This window comes from Momordica charantia, assembly GCF_013281855.1.
Source record: "Momordica charantia cultivar OHB3-1 chromosome 3 unlocalized genomic scaffold, Mcharantia_2.0 BLBB01000003.1, whole genome shotgun sequence".
In the NCBI taxonomy this organism is placed as follows: Eukaryota; Viridiplantae; Streptophyta; class Magnoliopsida; order Cucurbitales; family Cucurbitaceae; genus Momordica; species Momordica charantia.
The window spans coordinates 19,342,370-19,364,266 of NW_028275161.1; the positions used below are offsets into that span (position 1 = coordinate 19,342,370).

The 21,897-nt window shown below is 33.8% G+C and overlaps 4 protein-coding genes across 6 annotated transcripts; 1 reads left to right on the plus strand and 3 right to left on the minus strand.

Moving 5' to 3' along the window:
- Positions 1 to 212: 212 nt before the first annotated feature.
- Positions 213 to 1,857, plus strand: LOC111010928 (D-Tyr-tRNA(Tyr) deacylase family protein). The gene is made up of 8 exons (XM_022284511.2): positions 213 to 416; positions 484 to 575; positions 685 to 751; positions 857 to 887; positions 1,045 to 1,185; positions 1,315 to 1,340; positions 1,437 to 1,492; positions 1,589 to 1,857. The coding sequence occupies exons 1-8, from the start codon at positions 279 to 281 to the stop codon at positions 1,617 to 1,619; spliced, it is 582 nt and encodes a 193-aa protein (XP_022140203.1). The 5' UTR covers positions 213 to 278; the 3' UTR covers positions 1,620 to 1,857.
- Positions 1,858 to 2,077: 220 nt separating this feature from the next.
- On the minus strand, positions 2,078 to 8,056 carry SNI1 (negative regulator of systemic acquired resistance (SNI1)). 2 transcript variants are annotated; one of them, XM_022284508.2, is made up of 15 exons: positions 7,758 to 8,055; positions 7,407 to 7,473; positions 7,208 to 7,301; positions 7,030 to 7,101; positions 6,840 to 6,929; positions 6,518 to 6,589; positions 6,219 to 6,300; positions 6,099 to 6,148; positions 5,692 to 5,904; positions 5,543 to 5,613; positions 5,380 to 5,449; positions 4,942 to 5,007; positions 4,584 to 4,736; positions 3,353 to 3,489; positions 2,078 to 2,562 (listed from the first exon to the last, which is right to left on the minus strand). In XM_022284508.2, the coding sequence occupies exons 1-15, from the start codon at positions 7,861 to 7,863 to the stop codon at positions 2,490 to 2,492; spliced, it is 1,416 nt and encodes a 471-aa protein (XP_022140200.1). In that variant the 5' UTR covers positions 7,864 to 8,055; the 3' UTR covers positions 2,078 to 2,489. The 2 variants fall into 2 exon arrangements, with proteins under 2 accessions (XP_022140200.1, XP_022140201.1); XM_022284509.2 differs by lacking the exon at positions 6,099 to 6,148 and having other exon boundaries at positions 5,692 to 5,798; positions 7,758 to 8,056.
- A 2,945-nt stretch (positions 8,057 to 11,001) lies between these two features.
- LOC111010832 (GDSL esterase/lipase At5g45960) lies at positions 11,002 to 15,235 on the minus strand. The gene is made up of 5 exons (XM_022284405.2): positions 14,801 to 15,235; positions 14,553 to 14,683; positions 13,762 to 13,995; positions 11,435 to 11,708; positions 11,002 to 11,320 (listed from the first exon to the last, which is right to left on the minus strand). The coding sequence occupies exons 1-5, from the start codon at positions 15,084 to 15,086 to the stop codon at positions 11,121 to 11,123; spliced, it is 1,125 nt and encodes a 374-aa protein (XP_022140097.1). The 5' UTR covers positions 15,087 to 15,235; the 3' UTR covers positions 11,002 to 11,120.
- Positions 15,236 to 16,858: 1,623 nt separating this feature from the next.
- Positions 16,859 to 21,370, minus strand: LOC111010659 (NAC domain-containing protein 73). 2 transcript variants are annotated; one of them, XM_088122062.1, is made up of 4 exons: positions 21,031 to 21,370; positions 20,035 to 20,187; positions 19,726 to 19,915; positions 16,859 to 17,859 (listed from the first exon to the last, which is right to left on the minus strand). In XM_088122062.1, the coding sequence occupies exons 2-4, from the start codon at positions 20,176 to 20,178 to the stop codon at positions 17,315 to 17,317; spliced, it is 879 nt and encodes a 292-aa protein (XP_087978188.1). In that variant the 5' UTR covers positions 20,179 to 20,187; positions 21,031 to 21,370; the 3' UTR covers positions 16,859 to 17,314. The 2 variants fall into 2 exon arrangements, with proteins under 2 accessions (XP_087978188.1, XP_022139847.1); XM_022284155.2 differs by lacking the exon at positions 21,031 to 21,370 and having other exon boundaries at positions 16,859 to 17,169; positions 17,284 to 17,859; positions 20,035 to 21,004.
- Positions 21,371 to 21,897: the final 527 nt, after the last annotated feature.

A 21,897-nucleotide genomic window follows, 5' to 3' on the forward strand; every position in this document is an offset into this window, starting at 1 on the left:
CTAACCATGCTGAGATTTTGGGGCAAAAATTTGAAACTTCTGGTTGGTTTAAATGTTATTAGCCCAATCATATTTTCACCTTTGGGGGCGAAAATTTGACACTTCTGGTAGGTTTAAATTTTATTAGCCCAGATCATATTTTCACCTTTCTATTTTCTTACCACTGACTACCGAGCCATATCAAGGCTTCTTTATTTCACCCAAAAAAGAAAAAAGAAAAAAGGCTTGCTAAAATTTGACAAAATCCCGAAAAAGAAAAGAAAAGAAAAGGGAAAAGAATGAATAGTGTTGCAAACCTGCCACTGTATGCAGCCAGCGTAGGTACCAAGCGAACCAGACTGTTGAGCAACAAGAAAACACAGCCGACTAGATCCATGAGAGCTGTTGTTCAGAGAGTTGTCTCTGCAAGCGTCCAGGTAACTTATCTCTTATCTCTCTATGTTTTTTCGAAATCTACACTGTGACATACACTGCATTTTGCAGGTCGATGGCCGCACAGTTTCGGAGATTGGGCCTGGCCTCCTCGTTCTCGTCGGTCTTCATGAATCCGACTCCGATGCCGACGCCGAATACATGTACTCTACCTAACCCTCAATCCTTCTGTGTATTCTGTACTAAGTCCATGCTCAAATAAAACATGTTCTTATCACAAAGCTATTTATTCCTTCTTAAATTGGGTTTCAGATGCCGTAAGGTCCTGAATATGAGATTGTTCCCGAATGAGAGTACCGGAAAAGCTTGGGACTTAAACGTAATTATATTATATGTACCCTCCTTGCTGCCATTTCAATCCAATTAACAAGCACTAGGAGTTCCCTATTCAAGAAAACTAAACCAATTTTCTTTACATTTGCAGGTAATGCAGAAAAACTATGAGGTTCTTTTGGGTAAGTAACGGGGTTGGCTTCTAAATTTGATTTTTTTTTTTTTTTTCTCTAAATCACAGAGAAGTGTTGATGATTTAGCTTTCTGGTGTGGAATTGTACCTAGAAATGAATTAGATTCAATCCACTTATTAAATTATACTGGGTGGCCTGCGACCAGTTAGTCAGTTTACACTGTACGGAATGTTGAAGGGAAACAAGCCGGACTTTCATGTGGCAATGCCTCCCCAAAGAGCTAAACCCTTCTATGCTTCTGTGGTTGAGAGGTTCGGAAAGTCCTATAACCCAGATGCGATTAAAGGTAATCTATGCTCTTTTTTTTCTTCCCCAAATTTCAGTTTCAATCTCTTTCTTCCAAATTGGAATGGATTGAACTAGTAGAACAAAGAGTTTGCTGAATCTTGTCTTTGTTTCCTTATCCTGTGGGCAGATGGAGTGTTTGGAGCAATGATGAAGGTAATCTCACTATGCTCAGTTTTGAATTCCTAGAAACTTTGATATATACTGGGGAAGGAAAAGTTCTGATATTTGAGGTCATTGATGTTTGAGAAGGTCAATTTGGTGAATGATGGCCCAGTCACAATGCAGATCGACTCCCAACCGTCTAAGTAAGCAAATCACCCAACTTATGAGCTCTGCTGCCTGCTGCAGAGTGTTTGGAAAAGTGGTAATTTGACAGTGATTTTCATTAACTTACATTTCAGGAACACGGTTGAAGCTCAAGAAGACTCATAATGGCTGTCGATTCTTCATGGACTTAGTTACAAGTTGAAGATGTTCTAGGCGGAATGGAAGATTCTCTTATATAATCAAAGTGGAGATGCTTATGCCCTAACGTTGTGCTATCTACTAATTTCAATCAGCATTGGCCATGGGGTTGTATGGTGATTTTCTCCTATGACAATATCGGTTTTTTTTCCTCTTAACCATCGATCTATAAGATAAGATCAAGCCGCGAAGGCTTTCCTTAAAATCCTTATTGGGACTTCAAAAAATTGTTGGGCTCCTTTTGTTAGTTTCAGACCTATTCAATTCAAATCCAAACGAGTATCATGCTTGAACAAATATCAGCGGAATCTAGACTCAATAACCAGTCTAATTTAATTTACAGTACCGGTACCTTATCAAATAATGCCATATGTTAGACTAGTGGCTGGCAGAAATAAATCAATTTGAGGCCTAACATGCATCCATTTACACCCGTATACTGCTATTTCTATTTTTAGCTCTTCCTCTTGTATGTTTGCATAAACATGACACTAATATTTTAAATGTATAAGCAACTGTCTTGTACTCTTAATGCATAAGTTTGAATAAGTAATACGATGAACACTGAAAAAATGCAAAAAATAAAGTCAAAATATCCTAAACGAGTGGAGGGCTGAGGACACCAGACTGGTTACATGATCTACTCGACTAAATTAAGATTAATTCTGAAATCGTCAATTGCTTACCTGTACATGACATCATCCTTCGAAATATCTCAAAAGGTTGCTTTTTTTCTTCATGACATCGTTGAGAGGATTGCTGCTGTTATAGGGGACCCTTATATATATAATGTGATCTCCAAGAGTGAACAACTCAAAAAGTGACTTCAGTTGAGCTCTATAACTTCTTGGAGAGGATTGTTGCAGCTACAAAAAGGGCCTCTTTGGCACAGGATGAAATTTCCAACTCCCTGTATTAGGACATGATCTTAAGATTTGAAATGGGAGCCAAGAAATTGAAAATCTACATAAAATAATCACAATAATTGTAACGCAATATGTCAAGAACCAAGTTGGCCTACAATGCTATAGCTAAGATTGTAGTGATGCCTAAAATATTCTTCGAGTTCTCACTCGTGTTGTAATGTAAATCCCTGCTTGTCCCTACTACTTTTACTGTTTGGCCCTTCAGTTCCAGATTTTAAAAGGTTCATGCAGCTCATGGCATTAAAGGTTTCATAAAGTTCTGTTGGAAGACCAAATGTAGCTATCGCCTAAGGGGGTGAGATAAGAACCAAACCGTTATTAGCCAAACCCCTAGGATAGAAATCAAATGGTTTTTCCAGTACTGACAGAACAGAAATAAACATGTTGAATCACTATGTAAATACACTTAAATGATCAATTTAACATTAATTGGAGTTACTACAGAATTGCCAAGGAGTGGAGTGGAAAACCCCCAACTCCTCTTTACTCAAGTTATCAATTAAGACCAAACAACATTTTATTGATTCTTTTTCTTTTTTATTCAAATTTTCTGAGTTCTTTATTCAATATATCAAGTATTAAACTACAAGTTGACGTTCAGTTGACATGCTTGCAACTCTTGCAAGTCGTAGTGCCATGGAGAGGCACATTGGTAACAGAATTCCATTCACTTCCAGCGCTGAACATCACACATCTATAAACTGCATGCTAATAATCATATTGATACACATAAAGGCAATAGAATTGGTAGAAGATAAAAAACGAGAAACTTACTCGTCCAATGTCCTAAGGCAATTAAATATAGAGATCAAATTTTTGCAAGTTTCCACGAGGGAACCGCCTGCCACTTGTTCTTTGGAATCAGGGAGACCTTCAAGAGGTGGTTGTTTAGTGGAGAGCAATAGAAAAGCCTGAAAGACAATGTACGAACTCAGTAAGGTTCCCAAACTATTTATGGCCTCTACTAACTAGAGCCAATAGATTACAAGCCGATAGGCATAACATAAGATAACCAATTATTTTAAAACCGAATATGCATGGCAGGAACTTTATCTCTTGGTAATCTTTTTCTTCTTTCTTTTTTATTATTATTTTTTTAATTCTCATAGTGTTGATAAGGAAAACATCTAAATGGTATTCTAGGGGTCGTGGTTATATGAAAGCTCTCCTATTAGCCAAAAGATACAAATAATTAGAAAAAGATATGATATTGCTTAAAAGTGTTGGCAGTAACTGCCAAAGAGATGCATGAAGCTGGAATCTTTCCCAATCCCCAACTATCTCTCCGGCCCCCCAAAAATCCTAGAAGGTTTAAAGCCAGAAGTAGGATTTTCAAAAGGTAGGACCAGTGAACATTTGAAACCAAAAGTTTCCATGGCCTCAAGAAGGTAGACAATGATTAATAAAAAGTGCCCCCTCTCAAATTTCCCAAAAGCTCAAAGTAGAAGTACGGTCATTAAAAAGGCAACCCAAGTTTTTTCCATCAGCTTCACATTAAACACATCGATGAGGGTAAAGAACCGTGGAGGGTGTTTTTTTGTACTCTCTCATTTTGCACTGCAAAGCAATACCCTGGATAATTAAGAGGCACCAAAGCCGGCACATACAAATCTTTATATGATCTTGTTATCACTTTCTTAAAGTTAGTACCAAAGAAATTCAGGAACTGAACAAAAAATTATAGTTATAAATTTATAATGATATATAAACCTTTAAATGATTAGGCATTGCCGCATAAGAAATTGAAATTCGTGAAGAACTTGTCAATTGAACATGGATGACTGTTTCCTAGGAAGAGTAACAACAGCTAGGAAAAAGACCTTGTCACGAAGTATTGATGAAATTTATCTCATGTTACAAAAGAAGGCATTGACACGACAAGAACCGTAAACATTGTAAATAAGGATTTCAAGCATGCAGCAAAGTCAATAAAGCAACCAATAGTAGCATTGCAGTAGGTCGAATACCGTTATATTTATTATAAATGAGACGATAAGTGAATCACCTGAAAACCATGTGCTAACAAAAGCTGGATTGCATGTGCACTAATCTTCTTAGTAATACTTTTTGTACTAGAGCTGTTTGAAATGCACTTCAATACTCCAGAGAATGTTGCATCTACTGCAGGACCGTTAGACCTCCTAGTACGAACAGAAGGCTGCAAAAATTGCAAAATATATAAATAGTTGTGTTGTTTAATATTTGGTAACCGAGACACAGAGCCAGTATGATCACAATTATACTCGGTAATTGTTGCATATAATTTTAAGAAATGTATTAGGCTAGTGTAACCAAATACATCTTAAAACCCCGAATAGAAACAATCAAATAAGTAAATCTGATGGTGCAGATCAAATATATACCTTGGAGATGTATTTCCAGAAAAACTGCACGATTATTTCCAGTTTCCATTTTGAGTCCTTGAAGACCTGCGTGAAAAGAAATTACATCATCATAATACTTTTAACACATTGACAAACTTGAATGATAGAAGATAGTAAGGTGAAAAGGCCTTGAAAAACTTGTAAGAAAATTGACAAAGAAAATCATCCTAACAAAAGAAAATAATGATGATAAAATCATGGGAAGCATGATACTTATTTTTGAGATGTTTCGCGACAAATGAACCTCTAGTATATAAAACATATGTATGACTCAGAATATCATAGAAGGCACACAAGCTGTCATGGTTTTTCTCGTATCCTCCCACTTGCCACTACATTGCTCATGGTACTGATTGATTGCAGAAATTTAGAAAAGCATAAACCAAGAGGATGAATGTAACGTAGTTGGATGGCAACCTGAAGAAATGGCAAAAGAATGTTTTTGTCATAAGTTAGTTCATCTTGAATAATCTCCGCCAGTGGGGTTCTGCATAGAAATTTCACCGAAGCATATTTTTAGAAAGTAATCCTTAAGAAGAGAGAATACGCTACATAGAAAATAAAATAAAGAAATTAGTACCTCACGCCATCAGCCCTGGTAGTATGACCTTGCATATCCGCATACTTTTTTGAGGAATCGAGCTCCATGACCTATACCAGTTCTCCATTCAGAGCAATAATGAAGGGAAAAAAGAAATACTTAGATGACCAAATTTCCAGAATACCTACCATTACCATAAGTTTCAGCGTGGCAGTGGATGTAATCCTTCCAAAGTGAAGTAACGCAGTTGTCAAAGCAGTATCAATAGCTTCAGATTGCTTCACCACAGAAGCCTCTGAACATGGGACAGTGTTATCGTATTCAGCAAGAGATTGACCCAACCCACACAAAATAGCCATACAATCCTTCATTAATCCTTTGTAGTTCATTTTCCTTGAACACTAAAGAAGAGAGGGAGTAATTTCAAATACAAACATAAGCAAAATAGAGACTTCCAGCATGCTAGTTGCTGGTGGCTAGACCAAAAGAAGTTTCAAAGTTAAGTGCAATGCGATAAATGGAGAATCACCCTATGAATGACAACTAATAGTGCTAAAACCAGGTGAAAAGAAAAAAAAAATAGTTGATATCATACCAGAATCATGTTAAGCAAAGACTCCCGTACAAAGATCCAATTCATGCTTTCTGCATACCAATAAACTTCTTAATTACCTAGAACTTTAGGAGGGCATAACTTATGGATATAGTAGGTTACCTTTGTACATCTGATTTCGAGGCCCAAAATCTCCTTCAAGGACACTGACAAGATAATGAAACAATAGCATGTCCCTTAGGACCTGCAACAAATTTGAGCAAGGAGGTTAGAAGCGAGACTAGACAAAAACTAAAACTGATAAAACAACCAACCATCCCTTTTATGTCACTTATATGATAAAAATTAAATGGGCAAAGACAGCATATCATAATTCTTATTACAGGCCCTTCCCTGAACTCACAATAGTGACTTGCACTAGACTCTTTTCGAAGACAAAGCAACATAAATAAGGAGAAAACCTTCGTGTCTGATGCTTGAAAATCCGCAACATCTGATGCTTCTGCAAGGCCTTGCAGAAGTAGATGAAGACCCTGCGAACCACAGAAGCTAGATTGAAGCTGGATATAGTACATGCAGAAAGGATGGATTCCGGAGGAACATAAACTTAATACTTGAACTTCAAGTTACAGTACGGAAGTCAACTGGTTCAACCTAAACTTTCTTTCAAACAGAAAGAAAACTAGCTGACAGTATTTGTAGCAGAGAACGTTGTGCAGTCTAAAGATCATTCAATCAGGAAACAGGCAGTGATATAAGGTGAGTTTGGAAAGTACGACTGACATGGGGGTCAAATAGTCCACCAGTGAGATCATTAGCCGTTGACTTCTCACTATCTGAAATGTCAGTGCCTAGAACAAATGGAGTCCAAGCCTACAAAGGAAGTAGAACAGTTACTACAAAATGGGAAATAAAGCACCACATTTACATGATTTAAGGATTGAAGATGCAGAAAATATAAAGTTTGCAATACCTCCTGAAGCACAACTAGTTCAGGGGACATACTGGAACCTTCTGAATTCGTCATATAAACCCTAGGGAATTGCTGTATAGCAAAACAGGAGAGTCAAACCCACACATGGGCGCACGCATTGAGAGAGAGAGTTGGTTATGTATAAACAGATATATGTAATAGGGATAGCTCTGAATACCCTGTCTAACTCGTTCAAGAGCTGGTAACTTGTTGTAATCAGTTCGAGGGACTTCCCGAACCTCAAGATTTTGAAGACTGCCTCGCACATTTTGCTTCGTGAACGAAATTCCATGTAATTTCAAGGTCGGCTAGTTAGTGAAGATTATTTAGTACAATTCCAATACGCGATTACGAGTAAATAGGAAAAAGAGATTTACAATGTCGGTGGCGCTTTATTTTCGGGCAAAAGTGAAGTCGCACGAACAGCTTCGAGAAAAGCAATTCCTGATTACGAACATATTGATCAATACAACGAGAACGAAATCAAGTAATCTTCTTCCTACAGATACACTAAGCTACCGATGAAACGCAGGATTTCTTTTGTATCAAACACTTTTCAAATTAATCATAACTGAAAGATACACTCCATGGAAAGTATTCATTTCCAACCTAAGACGAACGAGTCCAACCCATTGGAAGAAAATTGATTCCTCTTCTCAGAATTCCCAACGGTTCTCGGAGTCTAAACTAAAAAGAATGAAACTGGAATTCTAAAATAAAAATCGTACTATCATCGTCGGCGTCTCGAGTGTGTTTAGTGGCTTCTGATGCGTCGAGAATGGCCAAGGTATTCTCCTCGATCGCCCCTCCAATGCCGCTGCGAGATTTTTCCATTGTTTCGTCTCCCTCTGATGGAACTTCAACAAAAACGATAGCGAAGTTCAAAAACTTGTTCCAAGAGAGGTAAAAATAGCCTTGCTTGCTTGATTTCCCGCCAAAATTCCAAGTGGGGAACTGAGAAACATCTGGGGCTGTGGAAGAGCGAGTAGAAATGAGAATGAAAAGCAATCCAGGTGGAGAAAACTATTCTAATATGCAGGGGTGAGAAAATATTTATTGCTATTTTGAATTTTTTATTTGATTTTATTTTAATTAGGAAAATGGGCCGTTACAAATACGACGAAAAAATTTAAAGAAATAACAAATTTAGCATCTACAAAATGTCAAATTTACCCTCGTAGCATTGATATACCATTGATATAGTACTGAGATATATATATATCTAATATATACTTGATATACATCTGATTTACAACTGATGTATCATTGATATAACTATGATATCTACTAATATAACTTCTTATATCATTATATTATTTACTATTTATTGATTTACCATTAATACATGTGTAATATATTATTGATATGCCTTTGATATACCACTGATATAATACTGATATAAAATTGATTTACTTCTGATATATTTATGATATCTACCAATATAACTTCTAATATGGTTTGCCACTGATGTACGTATGATATAATTATGATTTCTACTGATATAGATTTTTATGTGGTTATATAATTTACCATTGATTTACCATGTTGATATAACACTTATATATCTGTGATATATACTTGATATGTCTTTAATTTACCACTAATATAATTGTGATATCTACTAATATAACTTGTCATAGATTATATGATTTACCACTAATATAACTTTGATGCATCTATGATACATACTTAATATGTCTCTAATTTATCATTGATATAACCATGATATCTACTAATATCTAACATTGATGCATTTGTGATCTACTGATATCTACTGATGTATATCAGATATTAATTACAAATATATTTAATATTGCCACTGATATACATCAAATGTACATCAGATATATATCAGATAAGATATACATAGGTATATCGTTACAAATATATTGAGTATATAATAAATTAGAGATACATCAAGTGTATATTAGATGTATATCAGAGATTCATCGGATGTACATCAGATGTAGCTCGGAAGTATACCAGAGATACATCGGACGTATATCAGATATACATCTATCGGACATATATCAGATATACATCCATCTGGCGTATATTAGATATACATCCATCTGGCGTTTATGAGATATACATTAGGTCTATATCAGATATCATAAGGGTAAAATTGGAATAATACAAATTCCAAGAATAAAAATTCAAATATTTTGCCATATTTGCAAAATACAAAAGTGGTTGACATTTTTGTAAATAGGTATAAAAGTTTAGCTACCCAATACAATTTCCCTTAGGAAAATTGTCGTTGGTAGTAAAAATGTTTTATGTATTTCAAAATATATTATCAGATATTTATATCAATAGTATATCACACTCATATTAGTAACATATTTAGATATATGTTACATACATATTACACATACCGTCGGTTGGATTGGTCCAACCAAGAAAGGCATGGGAATCTTTCGACATTGCTTGGACCGAGTTAAGTAAAGACCGGCAACCTAGTGATTTACAACTACCCTCACTGCACACTTTCTATATATCTTCTTCTCCTCTCCCTCTTTCTTACAACTAGTTGTTGCATGCTATCGGATCTCGAGCAATGGAAGGTTACAATTTCGAATCTACACTCATTCATTTTGGATATCGAAACGATCTTTAGACAGTGAGTCTCAATCTTTCCTACAACTATAATAAGCTTTGATTTTCGTGTTTGTTTAAATAAAAAAATAGTCAATCTAAATTTTTTATTTAATATTTTGTCTTTTTTTCTATATCATACGAGTCGTCCGATATAAATATAAATATATTACAGATTTGTATTATTGGTGTAAAGTTGTTATTTTAAAATTGGAATTCTATTTTTTTAAACGTCATATTTAATAAAAAAAAACTAAATGTGATTACTATTTTACTATTTTTACTAAATATTTTTTACATATTTGAGATTGTCCCTTTTAATTGTGTGGTGTTATTTATTTTGTTGTGTTGAAATTCAAAATTCAGACCTTATTATAAAGGTAAGAGTTGTACTTATCTGTCTGCTTTTAATTTTCAGTTCAAACATGTAAGAAATATTTCGATGAATTGAATTATGTGCATCTGTACTCATCTCGTTGTATTTAGTTAGTACAAATACGAACATTTTCCACTGAATTTGAAAATATTCAATTTTGCTTTTCCAGGTCATAGGTTTATATAATTTATCTATCTCAATTTGTTTATACCAACATGACGAACTGTATTGGTTAACAACATTTAAAAAATAAGATATAAAACATGATTATAGTTTAGCAACAAAAACATCAACTTATTCCATTGAGGTAAGATATTCAAATCAAAATCACAAAACTAAAAAAAATTAAATAATTAATCTATCAAGATAATACATTTAGAACTAATAAATCAAAACAATTATATTAAGATTAGTGAACTTGGATGTTTGTTCAAATACCTTTCTGAATATCATAAGTACCGCACAAATAATCATTCTAATTTGTGAAGTTATTTTATTAATAAACTATTTAACGGAGACTTGACATAAACACTTTTTTTTTTTAATTTACACAATTAATAAATATTTGCAATGATAAATCTTTGAAGCTACACACACCTATTTTTAAATTCTCAAGATGTGAGGATGGAGATTAATTTTTAGTTAGAGATATTCAATTAAATGTTATGTTTATGTTGGTTCCAAATCCAGTTAATTGTTTAATAACCAATAAAAAATGACAATAACGATTAAAATAAAAAAAAACTCAGTACCATTTTAAAAGACTCAAACAAAACATTTCGAGCGAACATTAAGAAATACGATGAGTACAAGAGCTTAGAGATCAAGTTATAATTAAAAAAAAGCAATATAAACTTAGACACATAAATTTGATACCGTGCAACTATCAATTTGTTTGTTTTTAACATAAATCAAGCTATCAGACATCCATTTATTTTATTTCTCAATATGTTAAAGTGGGGATTCGATATTTTTTCTCTTTTTTGTCGGAGCTAAAGTTTGGCTTTATTTTTCATATGTCGTAGATTGGAACACATATTTGTTATTTGTAATGTAATACGTTTTAGGGAGAAAAAAATAGAATGGTAAAAAAAAAAAAAAAAAAAAGAAAAAAGAATCAACGCAAGTCAGCGGTGATATACTCAAGGGCAGGGATGCCAGCCTGGAAGAGGTTGTAATAAGCCTTCTCCGTCGGATGAATCGCGTCCCAAAACACGTACCTGCCGGCGTCTGGGCACACCGGCGATTTGAAATTACACATCAGCGACATCTCCAGGTACCCGCTCCCGCAGCACCCCACGTCCACTTTATCAAACCCTAAATTCGCCAAAATTATTCCCTTCCGTCGATTCATTCACTGATTCGATCGATTCAAATATATAACAAGATAAGAAGAAAGGAATAAGGCTCTCAGTTCAGTTGAGTTCTCACCGTATTTTCCGACGCCATGGATCATTTCGATGATGCGGCCGTACGTGTCGATGTAGCCGATGAAAGTGGGGGATTTCTGAGAGAGGCGATTCTGTAATGAGAGCAGTTCGGATTGGAGGAGAGCGTTGAAGTCTCTGGCCACGGCGGAGTAGCGGTCGAGGCAGCCGCGGTCTAGGATGGCGTTGCTGGAGTACAACGTGATCACCACCGGCAAGCACCCCATCGGCGCTAGCCCCGGCATCACAAACCTTCTCGCACCTTCGGCCCATAAAGCCTGCCACATCAAAAGCCCACCGTTTTTAATTGGTTCATTTCTAATTTTAAATTTTAAACAAACGGCCAATCTAACTCATTCAGCTTTAAAAATATGTTGCCGAGAACCTTTGCATCTTAAAAACTGATTAATCTTTTTTTAGTACGAGAATTGCATTCATTGTTGGACTATACTACAAAACTGAATTAGAAATTTTTTTGCATGTGATTCAACTTATAAAACATCTAAAATAAGGGGAAAAAATCCAATAATATAAATACTCAAACCATTATGACAAGTTTCAATCAATTAGAAATCATCTAACATAGTTTAAAAGAAAAAAAAATCAATATCAAACACCTACCCATAAAATTTAGAGAGAGAAAAAACATTATAATTCTGACTAGTTAAATGCATTAATTTCGTAGTCTAATTTCAACATACAAAAGGCTTTGGAGGACCCTACAATTTAATGCGACCAATAAATGGTAATAAATAAGAAGGGTGATGGATTTATTTCGACAGGTGGAATTCAAAGTTAAAAACATATAATATAATGCCGTGAGCTGGGACTGGCCAATCATATCGAAATTTGCATCCACCGTAATATATCTATCTACATTATTTATGCAAGACCTACTCAAGCTACCCCTCCTTTATTATTATTATTTTCTACCATTCATCTATTTAGGTTACGTTACAACTCAATTTACTAATTTACTTCTCAAATATGAAAGTGATAACAAAATTTCCGCCTAACAACTATTTTTATTAATCTCGTAACTAATTATAAACTCTGGAATCTACTTCCCTACCATATCCACTAATAAAGATGGAGCCAAAACATTTCTTAATAACGGGTAAGTTCTGAAAAGTCCAGAAGACAAATTAAAGATAAATAGTTTATGTTTGTCGGAAAAAAAAATTATGTATACTTTTTTAATTATAACAAAGTTTTTCTTGCATGTTCTGTCCTTGTTGACAAATAATATTAAAATTTAGGTAACTATTCATTATCTCCTCTCTTTTTTTTGGGCATCTTGAATAATTTGTGGTCGACACGTGTAATGATAATTTTAGTTTGAGTGAACAATATTTTCAAGACTTTTTGATAAAAATAGAAAGAAAAAGGTATATTTAAATAGGCACTATAAATATAAGAATGTGGCCAGCTTGGAAAGTCTTACCCAACAATTTCTATTATCATACCTAGCGAGCTTGATTCCAACTCCCCATGGCCCATGCATTAATTCAACCCATATTTTTATAGTCTCCATTTCATTGTTTTCGACTTTTTTATTTATCATTTCTTTTTTCGTTGAAAATAATTAAAAATAACCATAATAATTTTATCGTGTCAAAAGGTAATGATTCATTTTTAACTATTGTATAACTCATAAAAGAAAAGAAAGTAAAACAGCAAAAATATTTAATAAAGTTTGTAATGATTTATGGTGCATCAAGTGTCATCATACTAAGATATAACAAAAATTTCAGTTGAATTCTAAAAAGAAGAAAAAATTTACGCTTTAGTCAACTTGCACATGCATACATTATTACTCTATATTATATTTTTGAAAAATATAAATCCATATTAAAGTTACATGTTTTATTTTTAGAATATTCATTTTTATCCTGTATTTTTAAATTATTCCATTTTCATCCATGAACTTCTAAAATGCGATTTATTTTAATCTCAAATTTTTTTCTTTTAAAAAAGTACATCATTTGGTTATTACATCTCCAAAATATTATCTAACAATCATTTTGATCCTACCAGTCTTTCTACGCACATCAAATATGATAATACATATAATCGAAACATAGCTCAACCATCTATCAACGGTTACAAACAACATCTAAAATAATTATTTTTTAAAAAGTTTCCAAATTACTAAAGCATACCTTTTTTAAATTTCGTGGTCAAAATGAAACAAACTTAAAAGTTTAGGTAGGAAAATGGAATAATTTAAAGAACTGAACCTCTAAAATGGGATTTAAATCAATTAGATATAAAGTTAATACTTATTTTAAATAATGATAATAAAGAAGAAGGATTAATTTGAAGAAGAACCTGGAAAAATTGGGTGATTTGTTGAATAATGAATTGCTGATAAGCTGAGAGAGTGAAGGTCTTCCTTCGAAGGGGTGAAGTGAAGTAAGTGATGACAAAATCGTTGGTTCCTGCACTGATAAAGAAGACTGTATTTTTTATGTGATTTTTGGTTCTTTGCTTCCCGATTGCAGCCTCCAATCTTTGTTTATATTCTTTGAAATACTCCACTTGTGTTGAAATTGACACAACGTTCTGAACAGATATGGAAGCATATTCAATGTTTAATTTCCCCAAGAATGTGTGTGTCCACTCCCATATGTCAAACCATACAATAATCTAATTGCCAAAAAATAAATTCATCTTGTTTGTAAATAACTATTTTCCTCCTCAACTTATTCTCATTCATTATTAAGATCGTCTGAATCATCTCAGAATTATATAAAGTTTAACCGCATTAAACGATCATTTATAAAAAAATATCAATGTGTGAACACTGTAAATTTTCAGTTTTTTAGAATTTTAAAATTGTTCAAATAAAATTTTAAACTTTTTAGTGAGTAATTGATTAGATCTTTCCGGTGTAAATTTCTAGAAATATTTTTTTTTATTTAAAAACTTATTAGATAAATAAATAGGCTAAGTTTTAACCCCTATCAAATATTTATAAAAGTTTAGGACCAAATTTATAACTTAAGTAAAAGGAAAAGGAAATCGATGGTAAAAAATTTAATTTGAAAATTAAAGATAAAATTGAAAGAAAGGAAAAAAGAAAAGGAGGGAGGGGGTTGAATCCGGTGAGAAGTACGTACCCCCACTTTGGGAGTGAGCGGGTCGAATCCGGAGCCGGCGGAGGCAAAACTGACTCCGGTCATCAGCTCCGGAATGCTAAGCGTCGGGTCCAAATACGGCGGAACATACTCTTTCACTCCCAAGTAAGAAGCTGCCCACCACCACCAACGACAAAAATCAATCCAAACCCCGTCGTCTTAAATCTTAATTCCACTCGGAGATCAACACATTACTAATTTGGATTTGGAATTGGAACTGGAATACATACCTATAAAATCAGTACTGAGGCGGCCATTGGAGAATCTGCCGGTGGGGATTTGGAAGGGGAAATCTCTGCCATAAGGCGGAAAATTGCTCCTGAAGATTGTGGGAACGAAGTTATTGTTTCCGGCGTCGACGGTCGAGTCTCCGAACACCAAAAGTGCCGACACCGACGAGGAGTTCGAAGCCTTCCGGTTCCTCAGAGCTCCGATTCTGGAGAAGAAGAGAGGGAAGTAGAGAAGGAAGATTAGAGAAGAGCGAGAAAAACGATGATTCGGACTCTGGCGATCCATGTCAGTTGAGTTCAGGCTCGGCCGGTTGGGGAAGAAAAGCGCTAATGGCGGACACGGCCTGAACTGGGATTTTTGGACCGGCGAGTTGCAGGTTTTAAAGCGAAATTATTTTTTGTACAGGACGAAAATGCCCTCTTGGGTCGTATCGTTTTGGATTTATTGAAAGTGGTGCCGATGATAACTGTTGGATATTATGTAGCCTGAGAATTTTGTTAGTTGTTGTGATGGTAAAGTGCCAATACAATGGAGTAAACAATCCAACAAAGTTTCTATCACTTAGTTTTATATTTTGTCCCGTCAATTTATTTTTTCGTTCAAAATATTAATATAGGCTTAGTTTAATGAATATTTTGAAATGTTTATAAAATGGCAATGGAAAATTTATAACTTTTAAAATAATATAGATATTTTTAAATAAATGACAAAGTTCAATGATACTTTTTATATAATTTAGTTTGGTTTAACTTGAAAAGATTGAATCATCTCTTTAATATTTTTTAATAAATAAAAATTAAAAAATGAAGGATTGTATGGCCAATTTTGTGCATATAATCATCACCTCATAAATTAATTTGAAGGTATGACTATGTTTAGACCACGATCTAAATCAAACATTTCATGGGTCATGACAATCATTTTACTTCAAAATAGGACTTATCCGTGCTCAATCCATTGCACAAATCTTGCAAATCTATTTTTATTAGTCTTTTTCTTAGGATATTTTTATGTCTTAATCGCTCTAAAAAATAACACGAACCAAAGACAAAGAAGCAACAATGTTATAAAGTTTGGTTAAGCGATCTAAAAATAGAAAAACGAGGGATTGAATGAAAACAAAATTGTATTCATTTGTTTTCGGATATGTGTTTGGTAACATATTTGAAAAATGTATATCAATTTAAAAAACAAACAAATTCGAGATGTTTTGTAATATATGTGTAAGTCATTGGTTACCAAGTAAATATTTAGTTCAATCAAAATACTATTAATTACTTTATTAACATAAATGTTATAAATTTTTGTTAGAATTAGTATTTTATAGTATTACATAATTTATAATATATTATATTTTACATGTTTTCATTTAACACAAATGAAATGAGTTTATAACAATGAAATATAGTATATCAATCAAATGCTTTATCTCTTTAAATATAACTATGCATTTTAAAGTTTTGGATTACAAAATTAAAAATACTAAAACATAAAAAAAAATTGTTTTAAGAAATTACACTATTACAAAATTCGAAAACAGTTTTCGAAAACAATTATGACAAACAAATATTCATTGAATTGAATATGAAAATAAGAAACAGGATCTGAATTCTCTATCGGCCCCTAAAACCCCCCAACGAATTCAAGGAGTTTGTTTATAATATGGTTGTTTCTTGATTTTTATTTCATTTCATACGTGTTAATTTTAAGTTTAAATCAGTTGAATTTGTGCAGGCCGTTTTGGTATAATTAGTTCACCGATTTGTCAAAAATACGTCAATAAAGTAACATTTTTAGTTTTGTATATAGGTGAATAATTTCTTAGAGCATTACTATTTCATTACCATCCCCGCTAATTATCTAGCTCAATTATTTAATTATTTGGGTCTTAATTACCTAATTCATTTTAACCCAATCCAAATCTACGGCCCTAAATTGATATCCATCCTTTCTTTCATACGCCGTCTCAACCGCGAATAGAAATTCCTACCGTTTTCCGTATCTACTACTGTTTCGATATGCATTAATGGGCACCAAATTTGTAAATAAAAACGATGTAGAAAAGATTCTAAGATGTTAACAATGAAAAGATTTACAGACACTAATGCATATACAAGTAATTAGCTTGCTTATGATTCATATTAGCAGTCTCTGTACAATTTTAATCATATAAACGCCGCGCTGTTTCAACATATATAAAATCAGTATATATAATACACATGTATATATACACACTGATTGATTCTTCATCTTATTCCCCCATTTTATTTTTCATTGATCTCCACAGAAAATCAATCTAACCACCTTTTAATGATCTTATTTGCCTTTTCTTCTTCTTCTTTTTTCAATTTTTCCTCCCTCATCAAACCTACATATACGATGTATCTAATAACTTATTCGATTGTTACACCACAACAACAATAAAAAAATTAAAAAAAAAGTATATTATAACCCAAAAAAGTATAGAGAGAGAGAGAGATACCAATGCCAAATTTTGAAATTTAGGGGACATGTCAGAGTTTGGTGTCGAGCTTTCTTTTGGTGGTGTCGGGCGGCGGGAAGCGAATGAACGAAGATCCGTCGCCGTTGAGTACCAAGTTGGGGTCGAAAGTAATGAAATTAGAAGCGGCGTTGTAGTAATCGACAAGTCCGGCGGCGGAATCCGGGTGGGGGCCGGCGGTGGAGTTTTTGAAGTTGATTTCGGATTGGAGGTTGTTGGTGGAGCTGCATTGGCGGGGCTGTGTCTGGAAAAAAACCTTGGAGACGACTAATTCGCCGTCTTTCTCTTCCTCGTTGTTGCCGAGGTGGTACTGGTGCATTACCCAGTTGGTTTTTTCCGGCTTCCTCTGCCGGCCGTAGTTGGTGTACAGGACCAGGATTTTTTTGAAGCCTTTCACGGCGCCGCCGGCCAACACCGGTCTGGTTTTTCCGGTCTTGTGCCACCGTGTCTCGTTGCCTTCCTCGTCGGTGTGGACTTTCCGCCGCTTTCTGGTTCCGGTTGTGTACGCCTTCGATGGTCGGTGAAAGAAGTGCCGGATTTGCCCGTCTTTGCTCACACCTGCCACCCAAAAGCAACCATTTTTTTTCTTATACAATTCTCTTATTTTTCTTCGTAAAATAATTGGCGCCTAATCGGTCCATACTAAATCTTGTTTTCACCATTTCACAGTTAAGAGATTATGCTACTAAAAATAATGAATTATTGTAAGACAATTTTTGGTAGAAAAATAACTGAGTGCCATGCATCAAATTAGCTAAATGCATTAACAAAAATTTGTAGATTTAAATCTCATTTCAGTTCTGAATTTTTATCGTTTAAGTATTTAGAAGATGATTAAAAGACATTTTTGTTCATCTAATATAGTTCTAATATATGGCTAGGTTGGCGAGTTGGATTGTTCCCTTTGTTAGAATAAGGTCAAGATAATTATAAGAATTAAGATATTATATATATAATTTTACCATTCGGAAATTAAAATAGTTATTATGAAAGCTCATAAATTTAAAAGTTCAAAGATAAACATTTTGAGAGTGAACTTACAAGAATATTTTTATATAAGACTATAATGTGTGCTCAACCGAAATAGCTTCACTGTTTTATTATTATTTTCTGAAAGAGCTTCACTGTTTTATTGTTTATTATAAAAAAAGGAAAATTATTTTAAACAGTTAACTTTAAAAAAATAAACACTACTTTTTCATTAAAAAAAAAACAATTGTTTTCAAAACCGTGATATTAAGAACAGAAACATGGCCAAACAGTTCGCAAGAGACTATGAACATATACACACACACATACGACTCAAAAGCAAAACATGGTTATGTGTTTCTTTCAAATTATCTTCTTTTTCCAAATAGAGACATAGCTTCTGCAGGACAGAGATTTGATACCATACACGACTCAACTTTCAATAATTAATCACACAGCGTAATTAAAAACTTTTTAAAAATAAATAAATTCAACACTGAATTTCAATTTGCACGAGCTAATTTAAGATTTAAATTATCCGATCCTCCATGAAATCCAAAAAGCAACCAAACACAACCCTGCACCAACTTTTTGAAACTAAATATACGCTGTAGTCTCTATTATTTGGGGAGTTGTATATCCAAAATAGTTTCAGTTTAGCCTTTTATGTTTTAATATCTTTACATTTAGACTCTTGTCATTGGTAAAGGTTAATATTTATTGATGATAAACTTACCATAATTAGTAAACTAGTGTTAGAGAAAAATAAAATTTGAAATTTCTACCAATTTCTTAGAAATTTGGAAAAAGAATTAGGAATTATTTTCTCTTCTAGATGACCTTTTCCCTCTAAATTATTTTTCGATTCACTAAGCAACTAATTTTAATATTAACCAACAGTGAGGGATTAAATTGAAAGACGCTGATATATAACCAACTAAATTGAAATTTAAAAAATAATATTGGCAAAATTAAAAAATACGGATTCAGATTAAAATATTATTATCCATTTCAAAAACTCTGCAATTTCCGGACTTTGAGAAGAAACCCTTCCAAAAAATTATATATATACATACATAAATAGCATACCCTTAAATAAATATGTATTTTTAATTTTTAATTTTTACAAAAATAGCATAATTTAAATGACACTCGAACTTAAATGTATTGTGAAACATACCAAAAAGGTCACACCTATATTACCTTTGAAAAATTTAAAAAGAAAAAAAGAAAAAAAAAAGTACTGGAGTGAAATTTGTGTAGAAAGAGGCTTCAATCGTTCCGTTGACATCACCCGTTAATATAGAAGCTCAAATTCAATATTTGTTTCGATTTGATACCTATCCAGTTAATATATAAGATCAGGAAGAACAAATTTAAGCAATGTTTTAGTAGAATAGCCAGTTGATCAAGATATATATCTTGAATTGATGGAATAAAAAATGGAGTAATAACCTGGAAGTTTCTGAGGGTGAGTATAGCAAATCCCATTCTCCCCTTCAAGAGTAGGGATAAACTCGTCAATTAAGGGATGGAGTTTTCCAGCATCAGACATTGCCTTCGCCTCCAAGTGCTCAAGAATCTCCTGATCCGTTGGATCAAATTTCACACCCGCAGGCAGCCCAGGCAAATTATGAATCCCACCCTTCAAAATTGATCCCCCATTAATGATGATAATAATAATAATAATAATAATAATAATAATAATAATAATAATAATAATAACAATTACCATTCTAATTCTAGACTAGAGAGGAAAAGTACCTGATCCTGCAACTCAATCTGATGACCGCACGATGGGCATCGGAGGGCTGTGGGTTGCGGATGATGGGGTTTTGGGACGATGGAGGATTTGGGTAACTCAATTGGGGCAGACGACTCGTCGTCCGACCCACTGCACCAAGTCATGATCTCTTTCTGTGTGGTTCGGGTTTACGTTTAATTTATTATTGGAAGCCAATTCCCACTCCAACATAAGAACAAAAAGGACCATATGATTTGGTAGAGAGAGAGAGAAAGTAAAATAAAATAAAATAAAAGAGACTAGACAGAGAGAGAGAGAGAGAGATTAAAAAGCAAAATCAAGATCGAGTTGTTGCTTCCCTTCCACTACCTCGTTCGGATGTCGGGGAAGGAATTATATCTAATTTTCCCAATTATTTTCTTTTTAAAAGAATTATTTGTTGCTTCCAAGATGTGAAGTGGTGCAGTGGCAGTGCCCCCCTTGGCGTTGGGCTTGGATTAAGAGAGAGATTAGGTTAGATGTAAAAGGAGGAAAGGAAAAAGAGTTTTCCACAAATAGGAAAAAAGTTTGCTTCGACGTCAAGTTTCAAAATGCTTGCGTATCTACACATGTATATGTGACACCATCAAATTATATAATTAAATAAAAAAAAACACATAATATTTTTTGTTAAAAGAATTAAAAGTTTAAATGCTGGAAAAGGAGAAAGAGAATAGAGATGCATGGGCAAGAGTGGGGATGGGGCAAAATGGGATTCTTGAGTTGGTTCAGTGGACGTTTCAGTTTCACCATATCTTTTAAAAAGAGAGAGAAAATGGGTGATTTTTAATTTGTTTTGGTTTTAAGAAGAAGCAGAGGAGAAGAGGCAGCTGTAGTGTCAAAATTGGAAGCTGGAGTGAGATTAAAGCTTTCTAAGATTGAATATACAAAAACAAATTAAAAGGGAAAAATACGTAGCAGCAGACCAAACAAAGACTGCGAAAAAATTATAAAAAAAAAAAAAGAAAAAATTTTACCTCCTCCAACCTGTAATTGTATATTCCTACTTAATCTCTTCCTTTACGTCCACTTCTCACCAGAAGCAAGGTATCCTCACTCTCTCTCTCTCTCTCTCTCTCTCTCTCTCTCTCTCTCTCTCTCTCTCAGGAATTTGTAATTTTGGGAGCAGCTTTTTTTTTTTCCTCCTCCTTTGGTTGCTGAGAGAAAACTCTCTCTCTTTCTCTATTTGGATTTCTTTTTCAGGGGAAAAAAATGGGGGGTGACTAAAATGGATTAATAATAAGAGGAAGAATATTGGGATTTCGTGAAAGGGGGTTTCAGTTTCACCCATGTTAATGGCTTGTTCAAGTTGCAGAGAGAGAGAGAGAGAGAGAGAGAGAGAGAGAGAGAGAGAGAGAGAGAGGTTATTAATAAGATGCCTAAAATTAATGCCTTAGCTTAGGCTACACGAATTCAGTTTTTGGCATCTTTATCTATTTGGGAAATTGCTCCCTGTGGCCGTTCCCACCCTCCCACTTTCAACTCTCGCCTCTCACCTCTCCTTCTTAATGTTAAAATCACATCATTTAATTTAATATCGTCCCAATTGAATTGTGAACGTGAACATACTTCATCAATAATTAACATATATCTCAAATTAAGAGTCAGTAAATTCGATCTCCCACTCCTACTTGTTGTACTAAAAAAATCATTATAATTGCATTTACAATATTTACCTTTCCGATCACGACCGAAAATTTGATAATTATTTATTTCTTTAAACAAAAGAAGATATCTAGCTCTCTTCTATATTTTTCGATTGTCAAAGATGTAATGGTAATCATAGTTAGGACGTATGTATTATTATTATTTTTAGTTCAACATATGTAAGAGGTAAGGATTGA

What these genes read in the sequence shown, in the direction of transcription:
- LOC111010832 (XM_022284405.2), bottom strand. Translation starts at nt 15,086, where the DNA reads ATGGATCGCCAGAGTCCGAATCATCGTTTTTCTCGCTCTTCTCTAATC. An exon ending in AAATCACCCAATTTTTCCAG is followed by an intron (nt 11,709 to 13,761) that starts GTTCTTCTTCAA and finishes TTGATGTGGCAG; the next exon opens with GCTTTATGGGCCGAAGGTGC. An exon ending in CCATGGCGTCGGAAAATACG is followed by an intron (nt 11,321 to 11,434) that starts GTGAGAACTCAA and finishes TGGCGAATTTAG; the next exon opens with GGTTTGATAAAGTGGACGTG.
- LOC111010659 (XM_088122062.1), bottom strand. Translation starts at nt 20,178, where the DNA reads ATGACTTGGTGCAGTGGGTCGGACGACGAGTCGTCTGCCCCAATTGAG. An exon ending in AGATTGAGTTGCAGGATCAG is followed by an intron (nt 19,916 to 20,034) that starts GTACTTTTCCTC and finishes TCAATTTTGAAG; the next exon opens with GGTGGGATTCATAATTTGCC. An exon ending in TCACCCTCAGAAACTTCCAG is followed by an intron (nt 17,860 to 19,725) that starts GTTATTACTCCA and finishes TTTGGGTGGCAG; the next exon opens with GTGTGAGCAAAGACGGGCAA.
- SNI1 (XM_022284508.2), bottom strand. Translation starts at nt 7,863, where the DNA reads ATGGAAAAATCTCGCAGCGGCATTGGAGGGGCGATCGAGGAGAATACC. An exon ending in AACTAGTTGTGCTTCAGGAG is followed by an intron (nt 6,930 to 7,029) that starts GTATTGCAAACT and finishes CTTCCTTTGTAG; the next exon opens with GCTTGGACTCCATTTGTTCT. An exon ending in GTGGACTATTTGACCCCCAT is followed by an intron (nt 6,590 to 6,839) that starts GTCAGTCGTACT and finishes TGTGGTTCGCAG; the next exon opens with GGTCTTCATCTACTTCTGCA.
- LOC111010928 (XM_022284511.2), top strand. Translation starts at nt 279, where the DNA reads ATGAATAGTGTTGCAAACCTGCCACTGTATGCAGCCAGCGTAGGTACC. An exon ending in GAAAAGCTTGGGACTTAAAC is followed by an intron (nt 752 to 856) that starts GTAATTATATTA and finishes TTACATTTGCAG; the next exon opens with GTAATGCAGAAAAACTATGA. An exon ending in TGTTTGGAGCAATGATGAAG is followed by an intron (nt 1,341 to 1,436) that starts GTAATCTCACTA and finishes ATGTTTGAGAAG; the next exon opens with GTCAATTTGGTGAATGATGG.